At 46.5% G+C, this 27,689-nt stretch overlaps 1 protein-coding gene across 1 annotated transcript; it reads right to left on the minus strand.

Moving 5' to 3' along the window:
- On the minus strand, nucleotides 1–27,458 carry MYL3 (myosin light chain 3). The gene is made up of 7 exons (XM_033166057.1): nucleotides 27,215–27,458; nucleotides 17,797–17,824; nucleotides 13,453–13,602; nucleotides 11,282–11,455; nucleotides 7,550–7,627; nucleotides 6,481–6,516; nucleotides 1–536 (listed from the first exon to the last, which is right to left on the minus strand). Exons 1-6 carry the CDS (start codon nucleotides 27,344–27,346, stop codon nucleotides 6,488–6,490), a joined length of 591 nt encoding a protein of 196 aa, XP_033021948.1. The 5' UTR covers nucleotides 27,347–27,458; the 3' UTR covers nucleotides 1–536; nucleotides 6,481–6,487.
- Nucleotides 27,459–27,689: the final 231 nt, after the last annotated feature.

Consider the following 27,689-nt stretch of genomic DNA (forward strand, 5'->3'; position numbering starts at 1 on the left):
GTGTGTGTCAGTAAGAGAGGCCTAATAGTGCTTAGTTACCAGGATTATCTCTAATAGTAGTAAATTACAATTGTGCTACTACTAGTAGTAAATTAGTATTGTGTTACTACTAGTAGTAGGAGAGGAGTACAATTTCAAGCTAAACAAGTGCCAACATTGTTCTCTGCCTAGAACACTGAGTCGCCGCATTTCAGCTCAGGGATCTGATGTCTTTATTACAGGATAAAGACAGGGAAAGGATGGAGATGCCCCAAAGAGAAACCAGTGGAAGTGGGTCGGTGGAGAGGGCTGGGCTCATTCAGGAGAAGGAAGCAGAGGTAGCTGTTCCAAGCAGAGGGACCAACATGGCGGAAGATGTGAGGAATAGGGTGGCCGGTGGCCTGACAGAGGGGGAAAGAGCCCATTCCAGAGGGACAGAGACAAGCACAAGACAGTCGATGGAATCTGGGCATAAATTCTGACTAGTAGAAATACTAATTCCATTCCACGGGTTTGGTTGAAATCCAGCCTCGGTATCCAGTTCCGGTTGACGTAGCCTAAAAACAAAGTTGGAAACATAGTTTTATTCATTTGTTACTGCTGTTCGGAAACACCTGGGGGTAGTTTGCAAAAAAAGAAAGAAATTACAACAAGATGGGGGGGAGAGAGAGATCGATAGATAGATTGATTGATTGATGGATAGATTGATAGATCGATGGATAAATAGATGACAGATCGATACATACATACATAGAGATAGATAGATAGATAGATAGATAGATAGATAGATGATAGAACAGTAAGTATGGCACAATGACTAGGGTGTTTGACTACAACCTGGGAGATGTGGGTTCAAATCGCTACTCAGCTATGAAGCTCACTGGGTGTCCATAGGCCAATTGCTGCCTCTCAGTCTAGCCTACCTCACAGGGTTATTGTAAATATAAAATGGTGATGGGGAGAAGTCTGTTTGCCACCTTGAGCTCCCTGGAGAAAAGGAGGAATATACTACTACTACTACTACTACTACTACTACTACTACTACTACTAAATATGGTCTGAAGCTCAACATAAAAAAACTAAGATCATGGCCACTGGTCCCATCACCTCCTGGCACATAGAAGGGGAAGGAATGGAGGCAGTGAGAGATTTCACTTTCTTGGGTTCCATGATCACTGCAGATGGTGACAGCAGTCACGAAATTAGAAGACGCCTGCTTCTTGGGAGAAAAGCAATGACAAACCTAGACAGCATCTTAAAAAGCAGAGACATCACCTTGCCGACAAAGGTCCGTATAGTTAAAGCTATGGTTTTCCCAGTAGTAATGTACGGAAGTGAGAGCTGGACCATAAAGAAGGCTGATCGCCGAAGAATTGATGCTTTTGAATTATGGTGCTGGAGGAGACTCTTGAGAGTCCCATGGACTGCAAGAAGATCAAACCTATCCATTCTCAAAGAAATCAGCCCTGAGTGCTCACTAGAAGGACAGATCCTGAAGTTGAGGCTCCAGTACTTTGGCCACCTCATGAGAAGAGAAGACTCCCTGGAAAAGACCCTGATGTTGGAAAAGATGGAGGGCACAAGGAGAAGGGGACGACAGAGGATGAGATGGTTGGACAGTGTTCTCGAAGCTACTAACATGAGTTTGGCCAAACTGCGAGAGGCAGTGAAGGATAGGCGTGCCTGGCGTGCTCTGGTCCATGGGGTCATGAAGAGTCGGACACGACTGAACGACTGAACAACTACTACTACTACTACTACTACTACTAATACATAGATGCTGGATAGCTAGTTAGCTAGCTAGCTAGATATAGAGGAATTTGTTCAGTGTCAACATCTAATTTACACTTCCCAAACCAAGAAGTAATGGAAACATTTCTATTCTTCTTCTTTTTAATTGAATCTTGTGGTGCAGTTCTTTCAGCCAAAACAATGTGTTATGTACTGAAGTTCTCACCCTAGGCCACTAGGGGTGTTGTGTATATAGTTTCACTCTGCCCACCGTGACTGCAGTTCTCACTCAGGTCCACAACATGCAAATGAAGGATTGAGAGCGCCGCTCACGGATTGGGTAGCTAGAGAGAAAGTTGTTACTGTTGCATGTTACTGAGTACTATATAAGCAAGCTGGCTCAGCCCTTCAGTTCAGTTCTGTTCCAGCCCGAGAATAAAGAGAGCTGCTTGGAGAATCACTGTGTTGTCTGCTATGTCCGCCCGCTACTTAATATAATGTGTGCACAAAACTGCAAATATTACAGAAAAATAAAAAGTGCAGGATTGCATGCAGGAATGTGAATACTGGGCAAAATTATTTACAATAATTCCCAAGTAATAATAAAAATAATAATGACAACCAACACTTTGAATTGTGCTTGGAAACGTACTGGGAGCCAATGAAGGCCTTTCAGGACCGGTGTTACATGGTCCCGGCGGCCACTCCCAGTCACCAGTCTAGCTGCCGCATTCTGGATTAGTTGTAGTTTCCGGGTCACCTTCAAAAGTAGCCCCACATAGAGCACATTGCAGTAATCCAAGCGAGAGATAACTAGAGCATGCATCACTCTGGCGAGACAGTCTGATGGCAGGTAGGGTCTCATCCTGCATACCAGATGGAGCTGGTAGACAGCCGCCCTGGACACAGAATTGACCTGCACCTCCATGTACAGCTGTGAGTCCAAAATGTCTCCCAGGCTGCACACCTGGTCCTTCAGGGGCACAGTTACCCCATTCAGGACCAGGGAATCATCCACACCCACCCACCCCCTGTCCCCCCAAAAAAGTACTTCTGTCTTGTCAGGATTCAACCTCTATCCTGCAAGGGAAACATGCAGCCCCCTGGCTTTTCCTGCAATCCGTTTGGAAATGATTTGCAAATTCTGTGGAAATGCAACCCGCTGAAGGTTGGGGGAGAAAAGAATCTGCCCAAATTGATAGATCTGTCCATTGTTATATACAGATTTGCAGATAGGCAAAAAAAAAGCTCAACTCAATGAACAAAAGCTCAGTGTGCCATTAATTGTTTCTGCTTTGGATTTTATTGTGTTATTATCTTCCTTAGCGGGTCATGCAAACCGCTCTTCTGAATAATGCTTTTTATAGCATAAGTCAGGGGGTGCTGGGGATGAATTTATGGAACCAAGGGGGCAGTGGACCTCCTAAAAAAGTTTGGGAACTTTAAGAGCAACTCGGAATAAATTGCTACTGTAAAGAGTCCAATACATCTCAAGATATCAACCCCGAGGGAGAGAGAGGGAGAGAGAGGGGGGGAAAGGAAGTGGCCGGCAATGAGAAGTGTAGGCTACAACTTTGCTGAATTGCTCAAGGCAAGAAGTCACAGAAGGAGGAATCTGGGAAAAGTGCCTATATAGGAGCTGTTAAGTTATCTGACGAGAACGGGCTGCGGGCCAGGCGAGCAGTTGACCCCCGGGGGGTCAAAAAAATAAGCCGCGGACGGATGTAACAAATTGCTCCAGATTATCGAGATTTTGCAGCCTGTGCAAGAAAGGGAGCCAGCGAAGGAGGCTGCTCTGTGTGTGGTCTGAGAATTAAACAACAGCGACATCCCACATGGGAAAGGTATCGGAAGAGACGGAGAGTGACTCACGAGCTCTGGAAGGAGCAAAGGTTTCTTCTACGTGGTGGGTTTTGCTGCTGCCTGGTGAGGTGTGGGCTTGGATGGTTTTAGACAGGCCTACTGGCAGCTACCAATTAGCAGAGCTTCCATATTCAGGGGCAGTATATCTCTCTCGGTACCAGCTTCCGGGATTGGCAGAGCGGGTTCTCCCTTAACAGAGAGCACGGGTTGCAGAAGGGTTAAAGGAGCAGCTCCAAGTTGCTGGGCGGTTTTGGCTTGGCCACAGCTGGTGATTGGTTGGGGCGTGTTGCTGGGGAGTTGGGCATGTTGCCATTTGATGATTGACAGGTGCTTCATATAAAACCTGTGTTTGTGAATTGCTGGTTTCACTTTTGCTGTGTGCAACGGATCTCCCGCCCGCCCTCCCTAACTTTAGAGAAGTGTGTTCTGCTTGACCTTGCTATGCCTGTCATGGGGTTGTCTGCTTTGGAGCAGGAGCCTGGTAGGAATTTTGTCCAAGTGGCTGATTGGCTGTGGTCACTTGGTTTTTGCCTACTGCGTAGCAAATCGTCACAACTTGTAAGGTTTGCGGTTAGGCATTGGTTAAAATTGGTTGGACTAGGGGTCAGGATAGACTGGGCCTGCCCCTAGTAATGCTGCTTCAGGGGTATGGATTTGGCTGGGCCTGCCCCTGCAAAAAGGGTATTCTGTTAAAGGAATCCAGGGGCTCATCTTGCTTTTGTCTACCCCCACCTGAAATGGGGGGCTAGGGCCATGCAAGAGTCGCTGGGAGCATTTGGGGGAGAACCGTGGGTCCGTTGCCCGGCTCCGTGTTCTCCCTTAGGTGTTTACCCTTTCTGACTTCGCCCAATAGCGAATGTCAGCTGTCCCATGGCTGGGGGGACAGTAGTCGGAACCAATGCCTAAGCAACCACTCGCATTGGTTGTATTTAAATAAAGTTGTGGCCAAAATTATGCCAAAAACCTTAAACAAAAATTATTGTGTGATGTCTGAGTTATTGGGGAATGGGAGCTGACCGGTAGCCTCGACATGCAATCTGTTTTCTTTACTTCACTTACGGACTCAGTGTTAAAACCGTGTTTATGGAAGGCAATCTTACTCAGCTACGAGGAATTGAAGAAGAAGAAGAAGAAGAAGAAGAAGAAGAAGAAGAAGAAGAAGAAGAAGAAGAAGGGCAAAGAGAGAGGGAATTGCATGCATATGGTGAGAAGTAGGAGAGCTGTGAAGGTATGGCTCAGTCGTAATCTTAAAGACTGACATGAAAACAGCGGAAGAGACCTGCTGGATGAGGCCAATGGCCCATCTAGTCCAGCATCCTGTTCTCACAGGGGCCAACTTGTGGAAAACTAGCAAGCGGGATCCGAGCGCAGGAGCCCTCTCCCCATCTTGTGGTTTCCAGAAACTGATATTCAGAAGGATTTCCTGGTTCTGTGAAAGCACAGCATAGCCATCCCGGCCGTCAGTAGCCCTCTCCTCCTCCATGAATTTGCCCTATTCTCTTTCATTGGTGGCCGTCCTCTGTCCTCTTTCTCCCTGCCGTTCACTGGAACTCAGCATCCTGAGTTTATCTTCTCCTCTTGTTTGCTCTCTCCCTGGGGTTTTGCTGACCGGATGAAAGCCCATGTTTTAAAGGGCTTCGGCCCCACAAGCTGGAATAATTTCAGATCTCCCTAAGCAAACAAGATCAGGAGGTTATGACAGATAAATAAACCAGAGCAGCAGGGAAACAGGAACTGATAGTACAGAGTTTGGGTTGTTTTCTAATTTATCTAAGGCACACAGACTATTTTTTCCCCTTTTGCCCATAAAATTGTGTTGCATCTTGGGCCATTCCCCACCACACAAGAGCCTAAAAGATATCAGCAGAGGTTCTGAATAATCAGATGTTTCTGTTGTTGTTCTCTGTGTGTTTTTCTTCCAGGAAGAAATATGGAAACTGTCCTCAGTGACTGCGGAAGAGCTGGTCAGCGCTCCTTTGCAATAGCAAAATCAGCTGCGTTATACATTTAAGGCTCTATGGTACTGCTTTAAACAGCTCTGGTTTGCCCCAAAGAATCCTGGGAGCTGTAGTTTGTTCTGGGTGCTCAGAGTTGTTTGGAGGTCCCTATTCCCTGCTCATAGCCACAGTTCCCAGAGTTCCCTAGGAAGAGGGATTGATAGTTAATGAGAACTGCAGCTCTTTGAGGGGTGCGGGGTCATCTAGTCCAACCCCCTGCAATGCAGGCATCACAGCTCAAGAATCCGTGACTGATGGCCATCCAACCTCCGCTGAAAAATCTCCAAGGAAGGAGAGTCCACCACCTTCCAAGGAAATCTGTTCCGCTGTTGGACAGTTCTTACCATCAGGAAGTTCTTCCTAATGTGTACTCGAAACCCAAACCTCTTGATTCTTGTCATCTGAATCGATTGGTTTGGGTCCTACCCTCTAGAGCAGCAGAAAACAAGCTTGCTCCATCTTCCATGGACAGCCCTTTCAGATATTGGCAGACGGCCATCATATCTCTTCTTCTCCAGGCTACACATACACATCTCCCTCAACCATTCCTCAAAAATGTTGGTTTCCAGACCCTTGATCATCTTAGGTTTTCCCCCCCCCTCTGCACCCATTCCAGCTTGTCAAATAAAGCCCTTCGTTTTGGATAATCGGCATGGGTCCTTCACTGAAATTATTTAATAATGGAGAGCTATAGAAATAGAGTCCCATTCATCCAAAAACCAACCCATTTGTGAATAACTGTCGCTCTCCAGATGTTCTAGATGCAAGCCAACTCCCATCAGTCCACAACATCTGGAGAATCACAGTTTCCTCGCCTTTTTGCTGTATATGGAACGATCTATTGAAGACCTGGGGTGGTGGGTGGGGTGGGGTTTCGAAAGCAAAAGAACAATGACCTTGGTCGGCTTACCTGGCATTCAACTTGCCATGATATGCTTCACAAACGCTGAAAAAAAATGGAAGAGAGTCATTGGTATCTCAGAGCCAATGGTTAGTGTTGGGCTAGAGCTTGGGATACAGGTGTCTGAATCCTGACTCAGTCATGAATCTCACTGGGTGTCAGAGACCAGGCCGAGGACTACTGCTCTGATGAGCAATGGTTGGAGCCTCCCCCTCCTGCTGCTCCTGACCAGGATCCTGAAGTTGCCCAGGAACAGTGGAGCAGTATAGATATGGAGCAGTGGTTTGCAGAGGGGCATAGTTCTGAAGGCAAAAGTTGAGACTGTGGAATGGGATACATAAGTAGCAGTCAAGTACAACATTCCTTGTTTTCCTAGAGTGGACATGTGGTGGAATGTTTGGTCCAGCCAGTCGAAATCTCCTGTTTCCTCCTGGCTAGGACATACTTCCTTTGCATGTGACTAGATGTCGGCATGACCTTACCTGTCCAGGTAACAAAAGGACAGGTCACGCAGCTCTCTCTCTCTCTTTGACTTCCTCCATCGTTGGAGCAGCTTTTTAGCTAGAGATGCTCTGGACACTGGGATTATCCCCATAGGGGATAGCTCCACATGTATATACTATGTAACTAAGTCTGCCTTCAGGGATCCAACTGTGAACTGATGATGTGAGTAAACTTATTTTATATACTTTACACAAGATTGTGGTGTGTTTATTCTTTTAAGAGGGATATAAGGGGACTTACCAGGAACATCCAAACAATGACTATCATCAGTTCAGGGGAGAGAGAGAGGAAATGTAGTTTTAATTTTTCTCATCTACAATTCTGTTTTATTTTATAGTATAGTACTTTGATTAATGCTTCCATTTTATGGATCAATGGTCTCGTTAGATAGAAAAACCATGTTAAATTGCTGTTTTGGGGTGATTTTTAAAAGTCTGGAACAGATTAATCTGTTTTGCATTACTTTCTATAGGAAAGCGTGCCTTGGTTTTGGAACGCTTTGGTTTTGGAACGCTTTGGTTTTGGAAGGGACTTCCGGAATGGATTAAGTTTGAGAACCAAGGAACCACTGTACCTTCGTAGCTGATGCAACCATTGGAGTCTTCCTGGCCGGCCATTAGCTTATCGACCTCCTCCTCAGTTAGCCTTTCGCCTGGAACAGAAAAAAAGATACATAAATTGACTTACAGGGTTAAGAGCCCAAAGCAAATTACAAGTAGGACTATGTGATTCAGTCAAAGCTCAAATCACTAACTGATTTGGGGGGCAAGATTCCAGTTTTGGCCGAGAAGGGCCAAAAAAGTTGGTTAAAACGTTTCTGTATATTATGTCCGGTACACGCGCCACCACCCCAGAGTCAGACACGACTGGACCTAATGGTCAGGAGTCCCTTCACTTTACTACATTACGGTATGTCCACAGCCAGAATTCTGTATTCCCAGAAATGGAAAGAATTTGTTCCAACAAAAAAGGAGTGGACAATTGGACTATTTGGAGATGGCAAAATTAACGTCAAGAATAAGAGACCCAAAAGAAGAAATGAATGAAGTTGGATGGGAAATATAACCAAAGGAATGAGAATGATAAAGGAATGTAATTGTGATGGCCTGGGAGTCAGACTCTGATGCTGAACCTGAGGGATCCCAGCCTGCACAGGATTCCCCGCCTCCAGAACCAGCTGAGCCGGGGCCAGGGCTTGAGCCTGAAGGATCCCCACCTGTGCTGGATCCCCAGGTGCAGGCATCAGCAGAGTCTGCTCTGGCTCCTGATGGGAGGGAGGACCCATTGCCTGCAGGTGCTCCACTCCCAGCCTCTTCAGAGGAAGCTGAGGCATCCCCTGGGTCCAGTAACCCACCAGCCTCTCCTGAGCTACAGAGGCTCAGGGCAGAGAGGCGAAGGGAGTTAAGTGTCTGCAGGAGGAGTGCTCGCCTCCAGGCCCGGAGGAGAGGCGAGTCTCCAGAGGATCGGGGCGGCCCTAAGCATAGGGCCAGATAAAAGCCAGCCAGACCCAGCCCAAGTTGCGTGAGCAACTTAGTTGCAAGCGTGTGCTCAACCTGCAACCTTGTGCCTGAACCTGCCTTGGACCTTGACCTGCTCCCTGCCTTGCTCCCCGCCGGATTGACCTCCTTTGGACCCCTAGACCCAGGACTGGACGTGGACCTCGCTTCATGGACAAACCCTTGGGGCCAGCACAGTAATATGGAAAGGAGCTGAAGTCCCAGCAAAGGAAGAATGGATGCAAAAACTTATGGAATATGCAGAAATGGCGAAACTTACTGGAAGAATAAGAAATTTAGATAGATAGATAGATAGATAGATAGATAGATAGATGGTTTGTTGAATATTTACAGATAAATTGTAAACAGATAAGAACATTGGCATGATTATTGTAATATATTTAAAGTACATATTTAAAGTAGGTGAATAAATGAGCAAATTAAGTTTATTTGGATATGCAGAAGATATTAAAAATAAATTGATGGAACTGCAGAAAGAGAGGGGAGGAAGTCAAGTTTTGAAATGTCAAAAATGATTGTAAAACCAGTGGAATGTATAAACCTGAAAAGTATAAATATTTTTTTTTAAAGATAAAGTAATGCAATATGTATGTTACAGAAATCAGTGTTACGTTTAAGGCAGTAGAGAAAGGATTTGAACAGAAACGTCATGAAAGGAAGGATGGATGTCAAAATGGCTCAGAGGTTTTTTTGATCTGGTGTCTACCCTGGCATTCCCTCCGCAACCAAGATGAGGAATTTCAGGGTGCTTAGAGCAACATTTTGTAGCTCACGGTCTTTGGTCCCAAGATTAACTGAGATCTCCAACTAGAAACAAAGTCGAAAAATTCGGAAACCCTGCAGTCATCATTTGTCCCGCTCGACTTTGATCACAGCGTACGGCTGGAGAATTCCTTATCCCAATAACTTCGTTTTTGCAAAGAAAAGGGAAATGAAAGACAAGTTTTTTTTAGCCCTCCAGACTGCACAGAAGCTGTTTGCAAATATTTTTATATTAGAGAAATCTGGCTATTCTATGTAGTGGTATGTAGTTGTCTGTCTGTCTGTCTGTCTGTCTGTCTGTCTGTCTGTCTGTCTGTCTGTTTTTAAAACAGATTAAGACACATGGCAATCTTCAGCCTATCTGTATATGCCTTAAAGGGTCTCGCTCCTGTCAGCAATTGTGCTGCAGCATTCTGCACTAACGGCAGGGTCTGAACAAGCACGAGGAGAGCCCTGCATAATGAGCAGAAAAAAGGGCATATGCTGGCGTAAATTGTGCATGAAAATATATATATTGGACAGAGTAACATGCAAAAAAAATGCACTCTGTTAGGGAACAAGCACTTTGTGAAAGTGTGCGCATTTGGCAAAATTTGCACATGAACGTGTGTATATTTCCGCACCCAATTGCTGGTGTTTTTTTGTGGGGGCTTTGAAAATGGCAACCATAAATTGACATGGAAATGTGGAGAACTGAACAGAAGACTGGGGGGGGGGGAGAAACCAATCCCGATGCACAATCAAATCCATAATCTTTCATTGTGGGTGAGAATCATCTGACCCCCTCCTCTCAAATGTTGAAACAAAGTGGAGAAGTTGTTGCAGCAGTCCTGCCCCTCCATCGTTACACTGCAGGTCGCAGCGCCACCTGTCTGTGGCCAAGAGAACTTCAGCGTGACAACACTCTTACATGCTTGTTATACGTTACGATTAGATCAATAGATATAGATATACAGGTGAAACTCGAAAAATTAGAATATCGTGGAAAAGTCCATTTCTGTAAGCAAATGTTTTCATTAGCTACTGGAGTTTAATATATGAGATAAACTCATGACATGAAAAGCGAGATATGTCAAGCCTTTGCTTGTGATAATTGTGATGATTATGGCGTACAGCTGATGAAAACCCCCAAGTTGAAATTGTGAATTTGGGGTTCTCATCAGCTGTACGCCATAATCATCACAATTATAACAAATAAAGGCTTGACATATCTCACTTTGCATGTCATGAGTCTATCTCATATATTAGTTTCACCTTTTAAGTTGAATTACTGGAAGAAATTAACCTTTCCACGATATTCTAATTTTTCAAGTTTCACCTGTATATCACAAAATGTATACAGCCAGTTTACATTGTGAACTCCCCTGAGATCCTGTGTTGAAGGACATTAAATAAATCTTAATGAGATGGCCCTTAGGGTCCCTTCCAACTCTATTTATTTATTTTATTTATTAAATCTATATACCCCCTTTCCATCAAGAAGGCTGGACCATCAAGAAGGCTGATCGCCGAAGAATTGATGCTTTTGAATTATGGTGCTGGAGGAGACTCTTGAGAGTCCCATGGACTGCAAGAAGATCAAACCTATCCATTCTCAAAGAAATCAGCCCTGAATGCTCACTAGAAGGTCAGATCCTGAAGTTGAGGCTCCAAGACTTTGGCCACCTCATGAGAAGAGAAGACTCCCTAGAAAAGACCCTGATGTTGGGAAAGATGGAGGGCACAAGGAGAAGGGGACGACAGAGGATGAGATGGTTGGACAGTGTTCTCGAAGCTACTAACATGAGTTTGGCCAAACTGCGAGAGGTAGTGAAGGATAGGCGTGCCTGGCGTGCTCTGGTCCATGGGGTCACGAAGAGTCGGACACGACTGAACGACTGAACAACAACAACAACCCCCTTTCCTCTGAAAATCTCAGGGCAGTTCGCAAGATAAAAAATACAGGACAGAAGCCGCAGTTCTGTGATTCTACTATTCCAGCAAAATCGGCTTAGAGGGCCGTGTTGTAGGACTATCGATCCGCTCACCAAGAGTGGCCAAAACATGGCGAAGTTCGGCGCCCATGACCTTGCCGTTCCCTTCCTTGTCGAAAACCCGGAGGCCTTCCACGAAATCCTCAAAGGTCCCGGTGTCTTTGGCTTTGGAGATGTGCTGCAGCATGGGCAGGAAGGTGTCAAAGTCTAACATCTTGTTGTTCATTTCTGAGGACGGACAAACAGGAAATCGGGTTAGAGCTGACCGTCCGTTTCGCATGCAAGTTAAGGATGCAAACGATAAGGGACGAGGGGAACACCCAAAATATAACACAGAGGCTCTGAGATCACGGTAAGGGTTACATCATCATCATCATCATCACCATATTTTACTATTTATACCCTGCCCATCTGACTGGGTTTCCCCAGCCCCTCTGGGCAGCTCACAACAGAATATTAAAAACAAGATCAAACATCAGACATGTTGGGCTTTTGGTTTTAACTGGAAAAAGCCTCAAAGCCAGCTTAGCACTTGGAGTGGTGTCCAGCTACGCTTCCTCTGCGTTTTCCTGCTTCTCCAGTGCTTTTGCAGAGTTTTTTCAAACTTCTTACTTCTTCTTGCGCAATGGTATGTGTGCCTTGTGCCAGCAATGTCTGGGTTGTTTCAAAGCAAGCACGCTTTATTTACAGACATATAAATCACGGACACTTTCCCGGAGATTCAGACGACATCTCCGCTCCTGTTCAGTCAAAAGTGAAAGTAAGACTGAACAGGAAATAAACGGTGCGTCACATAAATCACATAGGCATTCGCATACAGCAGATACCCGGATGTATGACACATGTTCCCTGTGGGAGGGGTGTACTGTTGAGCTTATTTAACCCTGAAAGCTCCAAACCTCACAAGACATTAAAAACTTCCCTAAACAGGGCTGCTGTCAGGAGTAGCCCAGTTACTCATGAGGAGAGAGAGAGAGAAAGCCCTGCTCAGGAGCAGGGCAGGGAAAGCTGCTCTTCAAGGGGAGACAGCTTACGAAGCTATAGGGAACCCAGGCCCCTTTTGCATACAGACTCCTCCTCCTCCTCCTCATCCAGCTTATCACAGGAATTGTCTCCTAGTGAGGGAGCGGAACAAGGGCTCCGTGACACTGCTGAAAGACCCAGCACCACCAGCCAGACAAGCCCACAGCTTCCGACACAGGCGCAGGCGGGCTAGAGGACCCAGGAGACATCGTTTCAGGGTGCCGGAAATCTGGTGTTGGGCGGGTAGCAGAAGGAATGTACTTCCAGATTCTGATCGTGATTGAACGGTCATGTTTTTGACTAGCTCCGCTTCTAAATAGCTATGCTTAATAAACAACTTCAGTTTTTCAAAAGAGGCTTCGTTGTTACTCATGAGCAGCACCTGGGAAGAGCCTGACAGCTGCCTTCAGACGTCCTCTAAAAGTCAGATAGTTGTATGTTTCCTTGACATTTGATGGGAGGGCGCCACCACCAAGAAGGCCCTCTGCCTGGTTTCCTGTAACCTCACTTCTCGCAGGGAGGGAGCCGCCAGAAGGCCCTCGGAGGTGGACCTCAGTGTCCCCTCAACACCCCTGCGAGGTAGGAGAGGTAGGGACTGGCCCAAGGCCACCCAGTGAGATTTGTGGCCGATTGGGGATTTGAACCCTGGTCTCCCAGGTCCTGGTTTGACCCTCCAACCACTACACCACAATAGCTCTCTCTTTCAAACAGCTTCCGGAAAAGGTATGTCTTAGCCAGTCAGCCAAAGAGACAGGAACAGATACACTTCAGTACAAAGTTCTACATATATGGAGCCACCACTACAAAGGCCACAGGGCGGGTGCCACTACAGAGAAGGCCCTCTGCATGGTTCCCTGTAACTTCACTTCTCGCAGGGAGGGAACCGCCTGAAGGCCCTCGGCGCTGGACCTCAGTGTCCGGGCTGAACAATGGGGGTGGAGACGCTCCTTCAGGTATACAGGGCCGTTTAGGGCTTTTAAAAGTCAGCACCAACACTTTGAATTGTGCTTGGAAACGTACTGGGAGCCAATGAAGGCCTTTCGGGACCGGTGTTACACATAGATGGTGTGTGATGGAATAAAATGTCAGAGAGAGACCCCTCCTCAATAACCTGTAGCTCATTGGCGCCAACACTCCTAAGACAGAAGTGAAACCTGTCCGGTGAAGTTGCCATCATGAAAACAGGACAAGAAGCCTCTCACCATCAGGTTTGGGCCGGCCGAGCACCTTGTGAACTTCCGCCTGGGTGGGATTTGTCCCGCAAGCCCTCAAGACTTCTCCGCACTGCGCGTAGGTGATTTTCCCTTCCCCTTTCTGAGTTCGGTCAAAGAGCATGAAGACTTCCTTGAATTCTGTACAGGAGAGGGGACACACACAAAATGGTTGGTGAGGAAGTTTGGAGAGATGGCTCTGTAAGACAGGGGGGGGGGAAGGAAGGAAGGAAGGAAGGAAGGAAGGAAGGAAGGAAGGAAGGAAGGAAGGAAGGAAGGAAGGGAAAGGTAACAAGGAATGGATGCGATCGCAGAAACAGTTCCACTTGTTTATGAAAAAAGCAAGTCTTCATTAGCATTACTGTATTATTTTCAAAGTATCCTGTCCCCCTGTGTTCTGTTTTGGTTTTATTTTTTATTTTTTATCTTTTGGATGAGCTTCGCTGTTGATCTTGATCTGAGAGATGTTTACATTCCATCTCCTGTGGACATCCTGGAGGAACTGCAGCAGAGAAAGAACCAAGTCAGAAGCACTAGGAAAAATTTGAGAATTGCCCGGAAACCCATGTCAGAGATTGAGCTCTGAGGCATTCCAGGGCAGGACAGCAGTCCTCATTGCAAAAAAAACCAAAAAACACCACAAGCACATCTCACTTTGTCTCTAACATCTCTATAATTAAATAAAACGAAATAAAAAATTCCTTCCAGTAGCACCTTAGAGACCAACTAAGTATGTTCTTGGTATGAGCTTTCGTGTGCATGCACACTTCTTCAGATACTATGCACACAAAAGCATGCACACGGAAGCTCATACCAAGAACATACTTAGTTGGTCTCTAAGGTGCTACTGGAAGGAATTTTTTATTTCGTTTTGACTATGGCAGACCAACACGGCTACCTACCTGTAACTATAATTAAATAGTTTGGGGGGCATTGTGGGGGCCTGTGACAATGAGGGTTCATTAGCTAATGAGGTCGTCTGTCTGTGTCTGGGTTTTATCACTTCACGCCACAGCCATCATTTCTGAATGCCCTCCCCAAAATCATCGCACATAGAAATGTAGCACATAAGAGTATAGGGTTGAAGCTAGCCTTCGTCTTCCATGCTACTTTTTTTAAAATGCGGGGAATGATTCATAGCAGAAGGCTTTGAGAGGCCGCATAGTCACTCTGAAGTGGTAGGGAGGGCAGGTCATCTGGGAACCTGGACACAATTCTAGGTTGGGCTTACAGGACTGGGGGTTCCTGACCTCGTATGTCAGTTGGTTAGAGCATGATGCTGATAATGCAAAAGTTGTTGTTGTTGTTGTTGTTGTTGTTGTTGTTGTTGTTGTTAATTGTTCTTGTTCTTGTTCTTGTTTTCCTATCTATTTTTCACATGTAAAATATGCATTTCAAATTCATTTCAGCTGAGATGAAATGCAACATATAATTTTGCTGATAGCTAGACAGACAGGGCTTAAGCTGCAGAGGGTTGTGTGTGTGTGTGTGGCAATTATTTTTTCTTCCCTTCCCAACATTTCCCCGCAGTATTTTGCACGGCCCTCGCTTACTCGCGCTCTTAACGGGCTTCCCTTGCCGCCACTGAGGTCATCATGCCGCAAGACCTGTGACGTAATCCTGCTCAACACGAGATCCTCGTTGGCTGGGATCACCTATCTGACTGATCCAAGAAAGAGAAAGAAATAGCAGCGGGGGGCCGGTGCAGGAATGTTGCACAACAGCCGTCGCCACCAATTGAAACAGGGACGAATCGTAGAGTTGGAAGGGACCCCAGGGGGTCATCTAGTCCAACCCCCTGCAATGCAGGAATCTCAATGGAAGCATCCATGACAGATGGCCATCCAACCTCCACTTAAAACCGCCCCAGGAAGGAGAGCCCACCACCTTCCGAAGGAGTCCGTTCCACCATCCAACCGCTCATAATGCCAGAAAGTTCTTCCTGGTGTTGAGTCTTTCTTGTAACTTGAAGCCATGGGTTCGAGTCCTACCTTCCGGGAGCAGGAGAAAACAAGCTTGCTCCACCTTCCGTGTGACAGCCCTCAGATATTTGAAGATGGCTCTCATATCTCCTCTCAGTGTCCTCTTTTCCAGGCTAAACATACCCAACTCCTTCAACCATTCCTCATAAGGCTTAGTTTCCAGACCCTTCACTATCTTCATCTCCCAGTGTGGTGTAGTGGTTAAGAGCAGTGCACTCATAATCTGGTGAACCTGGTTCGCGTCTCTGCTCTTCCACATGCAGCTGCTGGGTGACCTTGGGCTAGTCACACTTCTCTGAAGTCTCTCAGCCCCACTCACCTCACTGAGTGTTTGTTGTGGGGGAGGAAGGAAAAGGAGAATGTGAGCCACTTGGAGACTCCTTACAGTAGTGATAAAGTGGGATATCAAATCCAAACTCTTCTTCTTCTTCTTCTTCTTCTTCTTCTTCTTCTTCTTCTTCTTCTTCTTCTTCTTCTTCCCTTTTCTGCACACCTTCCAGCTTGTCAACATCCTTCTTAAATTGTGGTGCCCAGAACTGGAAACAATATTCCAGGTGTGGTCTGACCAAGGCAGAATAGAGCAATTCTTCGACTTCCCTTGACCTGGACACTAGATTTCTGTTGATGCAGCCCAGAACAGCATTAACTTTATTTGCTGCTGCACCACACTGTGGACTCCATGTTATCCTTCGCCTCACCTGGAATACTGTGTCCAGTTCTGGGCACCACAGTTCAAGAAGGATACTGACAAGCTGGAAGGTGTCCAGAGGAGGGCAACCAAAATGGTCCAAGGCCTGGAAACGATGCCTTATGAGGAACGGCTTAGGGAGCTGGCTATGTTTAGCCTGGAGAAGAGAAGGTTAAGGGGTGACATGATAGCCATGTTCAAATATATAAAAGGATGTCATATAAAGGAGGGAGAAAGGTTGCTTTCTGCTGCTCCAGAGAAGCGGACAAGGAGCAATGGATTCAAACTACAAGAAAGAAGATTCCACCTAAACATTAGGAAGAACTTCCTGACAGTAAGAGCTGTTGGACAGTGGAATTTGCTGCCAAGGAGTGTGGTGGAGTCTCCTTCTTTGGAGGTCTTTAAGCGGAGGCTTGACAGCCATCTGTCAGGAATGCTTTGATGGCGTTTCCTGCTTGGCAGGGGGTTGGACTGGATGGTCCTTGTGGACTCTTCCAACTCTAGGATTCTAGGATTCTAAGATTCTACTTTCTGGGGTCTCAACCCCTTCAGAGCATGAATTGTCAGCTCCTAGGAAAGAGTCAAGCTGTGTTGGGCCATACAGCTCAACGTTGTCTATACTGCTTGGCTGGATGGGAGGTTTTTAAGCAGAGGTTGGGTGGCCATCTCTCATGGATGCTTCAGCCGAGATCTCTGCATTGCAGGGGGTTGGACTAGATGACCCTTGGGGTCCCTTCCAACTCTACAACTCAACGATCCTGTGATTTCTACCCACCCCAACTTCCATTTCGACCCTGAAATTGCAACACCAGACCCTTTGGTGCAGCCTCCCTCTCAGAGTTTGCACAACAACAGCTTCTATTTCCACCCTCTTGTCTGCAAAGAATGCCGGACGCAAGGCCTGTTATTTTAAATTTTTTTTAACAAAGGAACACGATGGCGGCATCGGTGGCCAGCTCCCACTTCGTGGCAGCTGAACAAACATGGGAACTTTTTTTTTTTTTTTTTTTTTTAGGAATAATAATGAAAAATAAAAACACCGGCCTCTTCTTTTGCTTTCGTTTGGGCCTGTCATTATCTAAACTCCTCGTCAGCAGGATCCGCTCGGTCCCTGGGTTCATGCAGGAAGCATCGAGAGAAAGCTCCGGCTTCGCTGACCACAGGCAGTGGGATGGTGTTGTGGGGAACGGCTTCCCAAGAGAAGGAGAAAAGGCTTCGGGAAAGCAATCTGGGTCAAATCCCCCAGCAGCAGCCCCAGAGCACTGATCATATCCAATTTGCCTCACATAGAAGCTTTTGCATTCTTAAGATTTTTAAAACGATGGCTTGTTTTCAGCGCTCGGCAAGTGAGGTGCTGCTTGCACAATCGTAGAATTGGAAGGGACCGCAAAGGCCCATCTAGCCGAACCCTCTGCCGTGGTCTACCCCTTTCTCTCCTCTCCCTGGGCGCACCCTAAATCTGCTCCAGAAGGGGTCCCCCCTCAACCCCCCCTCCTCAAGAGCGGGGCTCCACCCCCTGCGCGCCCCCCCTTGCTACACCCCTGTCTACAGCTCTTTGATTCTATGATTCTCTCTCAATCTCTCTCTCTCTCTCTCTCTCTGGAATAACTGTTAACATTGTTTCGGAGAACAGGGGGATTTGTGAAAGACAGAAAAGTTACTAACCTTCAAGCTGTTCATTGCTGAATTCAACCTGAAAGCAAAAGAGAGAGAGAGAGAGAGAGAGAGATTATTCACCATGATTATTCCCTGCTGTCCCATGACATCGACAAGGCTTCTCTTACTTGAAACGAGTGCTGTGTTGCTTATGCATTAATTTGAATTATTCATATGTCTCTTAACCACATCACCTCTAAAACCGGTGCAAGAAATAAAATGCAGAAAGCCACCAGCTAGGGCCGCCCCACTACACTGAAGGAATTAAAAACTTCCCTAAACTTAAAGTATCCCAGGCCTAAATTGTTCGGGGCTACAACCCTCAACCAAACAAATATTTCCTTTTGAATGCTTCGTAACTTTGGGTTGTTTTTTTTAAGCATTTGAAATAAACTGTGGAAGGGTCCAAAATAATTAATAATAATAATAATAATAATAATAATAATTTTATTTATACCCCGCCCTTCCCAGCCAGAAAACCGGGCTCAGGGCGGCTAACATCAATAAAATCACAGCAAGAAAACATAAAAACGATCAATTTAAAATAACAGATTAAAATACAAATTTAAAAATTCAATTAAAGCTGCAGGTCTCAATTTCAAAATATCCCACCAGTAAAAGATGAAGCATAAATATTAAACAGAAACCAACCCAAAGGCCAGGTGGAACAGCTCCGTCTTGCAGGCCCTGCGGAAAGATGCCAAATCCCGCAGGGCCCTGGTCTCTTGTGATAGGCTGTTCCACCAAGTCGGGGCCAATATTGAGAAGGCCCTGGCCCTAGTTGAGGCCAACCTAACGTCTTTGTTGCTCGGGACCTCCAAAAGATTATTATTTGAGGACCTTAAGGTCCTACATGGGACATACCAGGAGAGGCGGTCCCTTAAATACGAGGGTCCTAAACCGCATAGGGCTTTAAAGCTCAAAACCAGCACCTTAAACCATGCCAGTTTCCTGCACCGAATTTCTTGCTCGGTTATCTCAATGGATGGAGGCAGAAAGCTCAACTTTGGAAAAGGAGATTTTCTCTCTTAAGGGAAATTGACACAAAGGCAGCATGCTTGCATACCCAGGCACACACAAAAAAACCTTATATCATAAAGACACCACAGTCTCTGCTGTGCCTCATTATCCTAAAAGGGAACAGAGACCCTGTAAAGTGTGTCATCAAACTCTTGAATATTGCTCCGGGGGTCTCGGGGTCTTGGGTAACATTTATTTGTGTCAGCAGTTCAAGAAGGTTTCCTCGGGAGGTGGAGTTTTAATTTCATTTTACAAACCAATACTGTATGTAAACAGCAGCAGGGGATATATATATATATATATATATATATATATATATATATATATATATTCAGGAGAAATGCGGTTCCTTTTGCTAGGACGATTTCCTGGCAGAACATCAGGCGAAGAGAATGGGACCCCGGTGTTCTCAAATGTTCCTGCTGCTATTTACAACATGTTTTTAGGAGTCTAATGAGGACTGGCACCTTGAGCGGGTGGTTGTCTGTCTTGTTCCTTTGACTCCTAAACTGAGTTGATGCAAAGCCTCCCTCCGCTGATTGAGAACATGCCTCCACCCTCTTCCACAGCCTGGCGGGAATTAGCGCGAAGCATTGGCAAAGGAGAGGTGCAGAGTTTTCGGAGAAATGACGTGGGCTTTTGGCAAGTGCCAGGGCCAAAATTATAAAGCATTTCACAGAATGACTGCCCCCCCCTGGCTAATGGACTTCAGAAACATGATTTCAGATTCCCTGCCCTCCAACATTTCTCTGATGAAAATAAGGACATCCTAAGGAAAAGTGGGACTTTCCAGGACCAAATCAGAAACCACGATGTCTTCTCTAAATCAGGGACATCCCTGGGAAATAGGGACACTTGGAGGGACTGAAATTCTCCATTTCTTGAGCTTTCCCCAGGCTTACCAAAAACAGGCGTGGACATTTGTTGGTTTTGTTGTTTGTTTGTTTGTTTATCTTTTGCTTTTAGACTATCTACACCAGGGGTCCCCAAACTAAGGCCTGGGGGGGTCGGATCTGGCCCAATCGCCTTCTAAATCCGGCATGCGGACGGTCCGGGAATCAGCATGTTTTTACATGAGTAGAATGTGTCCTTTTATTTAAAATGCATCTCTGGGTTATTTGTGGGGCCTGCCTGGTGTTTTTACATGAGTAGAATGTGTCCTTTTATTTAAAATGCATCTCTGGGTTATTTGTGGGGCCTGCCTGGTGTTTTTACATGAGTGGAATGTGTCCTTTTATTTAAAATGCATCTCTGGGTTATTTGTGGGGCCTGCCTGGTGTTTTTACATGAGTAGAATGTGTCCTTCTATTTAAAATGCATGTCTGGGTTATTTGTGGGGCATAGGAATTCGTTCATTATTATTTTTTCCAAAATATAGTCCGGCCCCCCACAAGGTCTGAGGGACAGTGGACCGGCCCCCCGCTGAAAAGGTTTGCTGACCCCTGATCTACACTATCTGCAAGTCAGGTCACAGCTTTTTAGCACCCCCTCAATTTTAGAGTTTGAAAGTTGAAAAATTCACATGAAAGAAGAAATCATTAAAACCATATTGGTTGGGGTTTAGAAGCTAGGCGAAGGATGCATCTTTGCAGATGACACTAAACTGGGATGGGTAGTTAAAGCCACAGAAAACAGAACCAGAATTCAAGAACGGTTTTCTTTTCTCTGTCCCAAATCTTCGAACTCGCATTTTTATTGGATGTCCAAGAATTCTAGTGTTTTGTGAGAGGGAGAAAACCCTCTCTCTACTCACATTCTACAGGCCAGGTGTGATTTTATAGATTTTCCTACTAGCCACGCCCCTTCTCCCCAGGCCACACCCCTCGTTGGCCCTGCTCAGAGTGTATTTACCTGTTTGAAGTGCATCCTGGAACTCTCGATGCCTCTCGCTTGCTTGGATGAAGGCCTGGAAGGGTGTGTGAGCGGCTGCAGAAACTAACTTACCACCCAAAGGCAAAAAATAAATAAATGCATTTTTTGCTCCTCCCACATTGGCCTCTGGCCCCACCCACCACTGCCATGCGGCCCCTGAAAGATTGTCCAGAAGGGAATGTGACCCCTGGGATTAAAAAATAAATAAATTTAAAAATCCTGCTCTTGTTTTAAACAGAAAATGATACCCCATTTTCCCTGATGTTTTAGGAACACCGGAAGCTGCCTTTGACCGAGTCAGGCCATGGGTTCATCTGTTAGGATTGCCATATGTCCGGAATTTCCCAGGATTCGATCGTTGGAAACAGTGTCCAGGCAGAAATCACTTAACTGACTGGGCCAATCCAGACACATGGCAACCCAAGTTGGAAGTTTAGTTGTTTGCGAATTTCATTTTAAAAAATAGCTCATGAACTGGACTACACCGAAATGTCAAAAGCTGACTGGAAAGCTCAGGAACAAAAACTTTTAAAAAGAATGGGGAGGGGAGATTATATTTTATTTAAGAGACCACTACAAGCAGACGAAAACATTTGCAGGATTTTTATCTGACTTGTAATGTAACAAACATTGTGGACAATATGAATAGGTATAAAATATAAACTATGGAATAATACGCAGTTCTAAAATGTTGACAATAGGACCCATGGAGGGGATGGGAGGAAGTTTCGAGATTCAGAGTAAACTCTTATTCTTTATCTATTTTATTTATTTTTTAAGATAAAAATAAAAAAGCTCAACCACTTTGGGCAAAACCGAAAGAAGCTCAGCAACGTTTGCCAAGAAATGCTCAACAACTTCTGTGTTCGGATTTCCACTTTTTTGAAATATGGCAACCCTAGACAAAGGTCTGTATGGTTAAACCCATGGTTTTCTCAGAAGTGATGTATGGAAGTGAGAGCTGGACCATAAAGAAGGCTGATTGCCGAAGAATTGATGCTTTTGAATTATTGTGCTGGAGGAGACTCTTGAGAGTCCCATGGACTGCAAGAAGATCAAAACTATCCATTCTGAAGGAAATCAACCCTGAGTGCTCACTGGAAGGGCAGATCCTGAAGCTGAGGCACTAATACTCTGGCCACCTCATGAGAAGAGAAGACTCCCTAGAAAAGACCCTGATGTTGGGAAAGATGGAGGGCACAAGGAGAAGGGGACGACAGAGGACGAGATGGTTGGACAGTGTTCTCGAAGCTACCAACATGAGTCTGACCAAACTGCGGGAGGCAGTGGAAGACAGGAGTGCCTGGCGTGCTCCGGTCCAGGGGGTCACGAAGAGTTGGACACGACTAAATGACTAAGCAACAACAGAAGCAGCAGCAGCAGCAATAATCTAGCTCAATATTGCCTGCACTGACTGGTAGCAGCCCTCCCGGGTTCCAGGCAGGGGATCTTTCCCAGCCCTATGTGGAGATGTCCTTGAGGGCTGAAAGACCATCCTTGCAGGTGGAAAAACCTTTCCTGGCAGGGAGATGGAGCAGCGGAGGAAGAGCTTCTCTCTGCCATCCCTTTCCTCGGGCCGGACAGCTGCAAAAGGCGGCGGGAGTTGGGCCAGGAAAAAGCATGCCCGCTGCTCACTCTCCTCCTTCCTTTTACGTACTCAAACGTGTGATTCTATTTTGGACGGTGACAAAGAGCGAGCTCAACAGGAGACAGGTAAACGGGAGAGGAGGCAGACACAGTTGTCTGGTTATTAAAAGCCTGGCGGCTCACCCCTGTTGCCTCTGCCCTTCTCAAGCCCAGGCAAAGAACAGACCGTGCTCATCACATAAAACAAAAGCAAGAGGCAGAGCGCAGGTGAGAAGCCCCAAACATCTCACTTATTATGACTTGGAGAAAGTACTTTTGAACATTTGTTTCAATTCATTACGGATCATTCCCCAATACTCTTTTGTCCTTTTGCATGCGCAGCTCGCAGACTTAACATCTGTATGAGAGAACAAGAAGAACACACGTTTAGAGAAGGTTGGAAAACATTTATTGAATATATGGGAAATGATTGTGTACACTTGAAAACGCTGGCTGCATTAAGATAAATTCAACAGCGCAAGTAAATTTTGGTGGACGTAAGAATGGAATTCTGAACGGTGTAGTTTCTGTAAAATATGCAGGGATTTCTGATATGTAAAATGGACCATGGATAGAGAAGGAAGGAAGTCATTGATATCTTAAGGATGTAAAAAGGAGTACTTCATAAAACAGAAAATTTAATTTAAAAATGTGTGTGTGTGTGGAGAGAGCGGGGGTTTGACTCCATAAGTACAATCACGGGACAATTCAATTCTGTATTAGTTATAATCACTGTATGCAGCATTTATTCAAAATAATGTAAGAAAGAGGCGTGTTCTGCAGATGTGAAATGTGGGGAGATCTGCCTTGGTAGCTCAGTCAGTAGAGCATGAGATTCTTAATCTTCAGATCATGGGTTCGAGCCCCTTGTTGGACAAAAGATTCCTGCATTGCAGGGGGTTGGACTAGATGACCCTCAGTGTCCCTTCCGACTCTACAGTTCTATGATTGTCTGATATGATAACAGAAGGGAAGGGATTAGGGTGAAGTTACTCAATGAAACAGACATGCATTTAATGTGCTAACTTCACAACCGCCCCTCGCTGAGGTCCCCAAAGGAATGGGGCGTTGTCCTTAAAAGTCAGAGACGACTTAACCGTGTAAACAAACCACCGTTGCTGTTCTTTGTGGGCAGGAAACGGTCATCTTTAATATTCTCTTTCACATCAGGTTTAGAAACACAGAATACAGACTATCCTTTTTACTGCAAGAACATAAAAGGGACCTGCAGAGAGCCAGTGTGGTGTAGTGGTTAAGAGCGGTAAACTCGTAATCTGGTGAACCACGTTCACGTCTCCGCTCTTCCACATGCAGCTGCTGGGTGACCTTGGGCTAGTCACACTTCTCTGAAGTCTCTCAGCCCCACTCACCTCACAGAGTGTTTGTTGTGGGGGAGGAAGGGAAAGGAGAATGTGAGCCTCTTTGAGACTCCTTCGGGTAGTGATAAAGCGGGGTATCAAATCCAAATTCTTCTTCTTCTATTTCTTCCTTTTGACAGCTCAGGGGAGGCTTCCCCTCTCCCGGAAGCAGCCCAGGAGCGAGACGCAATGCAGCACGCCACTGTCAAAACAAATGGGGAAGGGGGGAAGGCTGCCCCTTCCCCCGACAGCTTGGGGTAGGCTTGGGAATGGCGGTCGGGCAGCATGCCGAATGTCACCTCCCCTCAGTGATGACACCCAGAGCGGACTGCCCCCCACTGCACCCCCCTTCCTTCGCCCCTGCCAAGACGGACCATGGTTTTACAGGTTGGAGATCCTGAATCTTAAGGAAAGGAGACTATAAGAACTCTGCTGGATGAGGCCAATGGCCCGTCTTGGCCAGCATCCTGCTCTCACAGCAGCCAAGCAGAAGAAACCTTCAAGCAGGATTCAAACACAAGAGCTCTCCTGTGGTTCCCAGCTACTATCCTTCAGAAGCATTGCTGCCTCCAGCTGTGGAAACAGAGCAGAGCCATCACAACTAGGAGGCATCCGTAATCCTCGTCTGCATGAATTTGTCTCATCTTTTTTCTAAGCCATCTAAGTGGGTGGCTAGACAGCATCTTAAAAAGCAGAGACATCACCTTGCCGACAAAGGTCCGTATAGTTAAAGCTATGGTTTTCCCAGTAGTGATGTATGGAAGCGAGAGCTGGACCATAAAGAAGGCTGATCGCCGAAGAATTGATGCTTTTGAATTATGGTGCTGGAGGAGACTCTTGAGAGTCGCATGGACTGCAAGAAGATCAAACCTATCCATCCTTAAAGAAATCAGCTCTGAGTGCTCACGGGAAGGACAGATCCTGAAGTTGAGACTCCAGTACTTTGCCCACCACATGAGAAGAGAAGACTCCCTGGAAAAGACCCTGATGTTGGGAAAGATGGAGGGCACAAGGAGAAGGGGACAACAGAGGATGAGATGGTTGGACAGTGTTCTTGAAACTACTAACATGAGTTTGGCCAAACTGCGGGAGGCAGTGGAAGATAGGCGTGCCTGGCGTGCTCTGGTCCATGGGGTCACGAAGAGTCAGGCACGACTAAACGACTAAACAACAACAACAAAGTGGGTGGCCATCATTGCCTCCTGTGGGAGGGAGTTCCACAGTTCAATTATGAACTGTGTCGATCTACCTGCTCTGGGCGTTGTACTCCATTCGCTCAGTGGTGGAGGAAGCCTCTCGGGCACCCATAGGGTCGTTCTCATAAGGACGGAACAGGGCACTCGGTGCCCATAGGGATGAGACGGGATGGGGCGTGCGGCACCCATAAGAATGACACGGCGCCCATAGGGACAGGGCGTGCCACACAGGGCCTCAGCCGCCCTACAGCTGGGGCGAGGCAGCGGGCGGACAGCGCAGTGCCTGCGGGCGCCGAGACGCATGGCTCGTGCATGCTGCACCCTGGGCGAGACCACCTTCTGGCGCCCCCCACCAAAGCCTGCTTTAGCGGGAGCCGGGGGGTGGTGTAGGGGGCAAGCAGCACCTCTCTGCTACAGCGGAAAAGCTGCTGCTAGCCCCCCCCCCCGCCCAAGCCTGGCCAGCGCCCCCTCCATTTTGGCGCCCTAGGCAATTGCCTAGTTCGCCTTAATGGCTGCCCCGTTCAATGGAACAGCATCTCTCTTGGGATTTGGCAAGTGCCCCCTATCAGAGGGTTTTCTTATTTTCGTAAAAGGTTTCCCAGCCGGGTGAGAAGGTCTCTATATTAACAGATGTTAATTCTCTATTGTGTTAAAAACTATTTCCAGTAGCACCTTAGAGACCAACTGAGTTTGTTCCTGGTATGAGCTTTCGTGTGCATGCACACTTCTTCAGATACACTGAAACAGAAGTCACCAGATCCTTAAATATAGTGAGGGAGTGGGGAGGGGTATTACTCAGAAGGGTGGTGGGAATGGGTGATCAGCTGATAGATGTGGAAAACCTGTTGATGACTCTTAAGGGCTGTAATTAGTCTTGCAGGGAAAGGCAAGGGGTGAGATGGCTAAAGATAGCTTTGTTAAGTATAATGAGATAAGAATCCAATGTCTTTGTTCAGACCAGGTTTCTCCATGGTTCTAAGTTTGGTGATTAGTTGCAATTCAGCCACTTCTCTTTCCAGTCTATTTCTGAAATTTCTTTGTATTAAGACAGCTACTTTGAGATCTTTTATAGAATGTCCTGGGAGATTGAAGTGTTCTCCTACTGGTTTCTCTGTCTTGTGATTCCTGATATCAGATTTATGTCCATTTATCCTTTGGCGTAGGGTTTGTCCTGTTTGTCCTGGGAGATTAAGGTGCTACTGGAAAGAATTTTCTATTTTGTTTCGACTATGGCAGACCAGCACGGCTACCCACCTGTAACTTAAAAACTATTGTTGGCGAAAGAATCCACGGTTTCAAGAGCTTGCTTAGGGTTCAAATGAGAGCCAGTGGACACTGTGGGGATACATGGTTTTACTTAAACCTATCTGAAACCTGGGCATAGGATAGAGGGACTCCCAGCAGTAACACCCTAGGAGATCTCGCTTCTCCATGAGTCATATATTTGGATCCAGCACAGAGGAAGCAGGTCTCTGTGTCTCCAGCTTCCTGCTTCTAGCTCAGCTCACACCCAAAACTCTGTTTCTCCTATTTAGCAGCCGGGTGAAGCAGAGAGAGGTCCACCCATTAGCCTGGAGGGTATCACCCCTTAGCTGTAGCTCCTACAAATGAGCTCGTTCTTTTGGGATGCGGACGTGGGCTCTTAAAGTGACCAGCTAAGCTCCTTGTCTTACAAATAAACTTGTCTGAGCAGTTCAGAAATCGCTAGATTCCAACTCTCACTGGGCACAGGAACCCAACCAAGACTTGGAAGGGGCTCAGGACATCATCCAAACTGACCCTCCCAAACTCACAACACTGTCCTTAGATGCGGTTGATTTACATTCAAATCTATCATACTTGTTTTTACGTTAATCACCTTGTAGCGAAGAAGAGGAAGAAGATGAAGAAGAGGAAGAAGAAGAAGAAGAAGAAGAAGAAGAAGAAGAAGAAGAAGAAGAAGAAGAAGAAGAAGAAGAGTTTGGAGTCTACCCGAAGGAGTCTCAAAGCGGCTCACATTCTCCTTTCCCTTCCTCCCCCTTCTGTGAGGTGAGTGGGGCTGAGAGACTTCAGAGAAGTGTGACTAGCCCAAGGTCACCCAGCAGCTGCAGGTGGAGGAGCGGGGAAGCGAACCCGGTTCACCAGATTCCAAGTCTACCGCTCTTAACCACTACACCACAATGGCTCTCACACCACACTGAAGAAGAAGAAGAAGAAGAAGAAGAAGAAGAAGAAGAAGAAGAGGAGGAGGAGGAGGAGGAGGAGGAGGAGGAGGAGGAGGAGGAGGAGGAGGAACTTCACCCAGTACCCAACGAAAGAGCAGTCCTCCCCTGCCCTGTTAATGCACAATTTATGAATGGCAAAAAAGACACTTACTTTGATGTTTGCTGGGTTAAATTCCACTTCCTTGTGGACCTCTGGCTCAGGTGGGGGGGCTGGCTTAGGGGCTGCCTTGGGCTCCTCTTTCTTAGCTTCTGCTTTCTTCGGTTCTGGTTTCTTGGGGGCCATGGTTGGTGGTTGTGCACCGGGATGCAGGAGAAGGAGAGGCTGGCCGCTCGGTGGGGTGATTCAACAGAGCGGAGGATGTCCCTCCTCGCAGAGGCCTTTATCCACCTCCCGGTCCTTGGATGTCACACGTCGTGTCACTTGGCTTCCAAACCAACCCCCACCACCACCACCACCTCAGCCATCGCCCCCTCCCCAGCCACACATACCACGTCTCACAATAGGGCCATTCCTATAAAAGGAGAAGATATCTGGCCCGGCTATTTTGGAGCGTCCGCTTAGGGCATTGTTCTGAATTAGCGTCGAAATGGAATGATGGTTGGAGGGTATCGGGTACGGAGCCTGG

This window comes from Lacerta agilis, chromosome 12 (genome assembly GCF_009819535.1).
Source record: "Lacerta agilis isolate rLacAgi1 chromosome 12, rLacAgi1.pri, whole genome shotgun sequence".
NCBI lineage: Eukaryota > Metazoa > Chordata > Lepidosauria > Squamata > Lacertidae > Lacerta > Lacerta agilis.

What these genes read in the sequence shown, in the direction of transcription:
- MYL3 (XM_033166057.1), bottom strand. Translation starts at nt 27,346, where the DNA reads ATGGCCCCCAAGAAACCAGAACCGAAGAAAGCAGAAGCTAAGAAAGAG. An exon ending in CCATGTTTTGGCCACTCTTG is followed by an intron (nt 7,628 to 11,281) that starts GTGAGCGGATCG and finishes TTTCTGTTCCAG; the next exon opens with GCGAAAGGCTAACTGAGGAG. An exon ending in TGGTTGCATCAGCTACGAAG is followed by an intron (nt 6,517 to 7,549) that starts GTACAGTGGTTC and finishes ATTTTTTTTCAG; the next exon opens with CGTTTGTGAAGCATATCATG.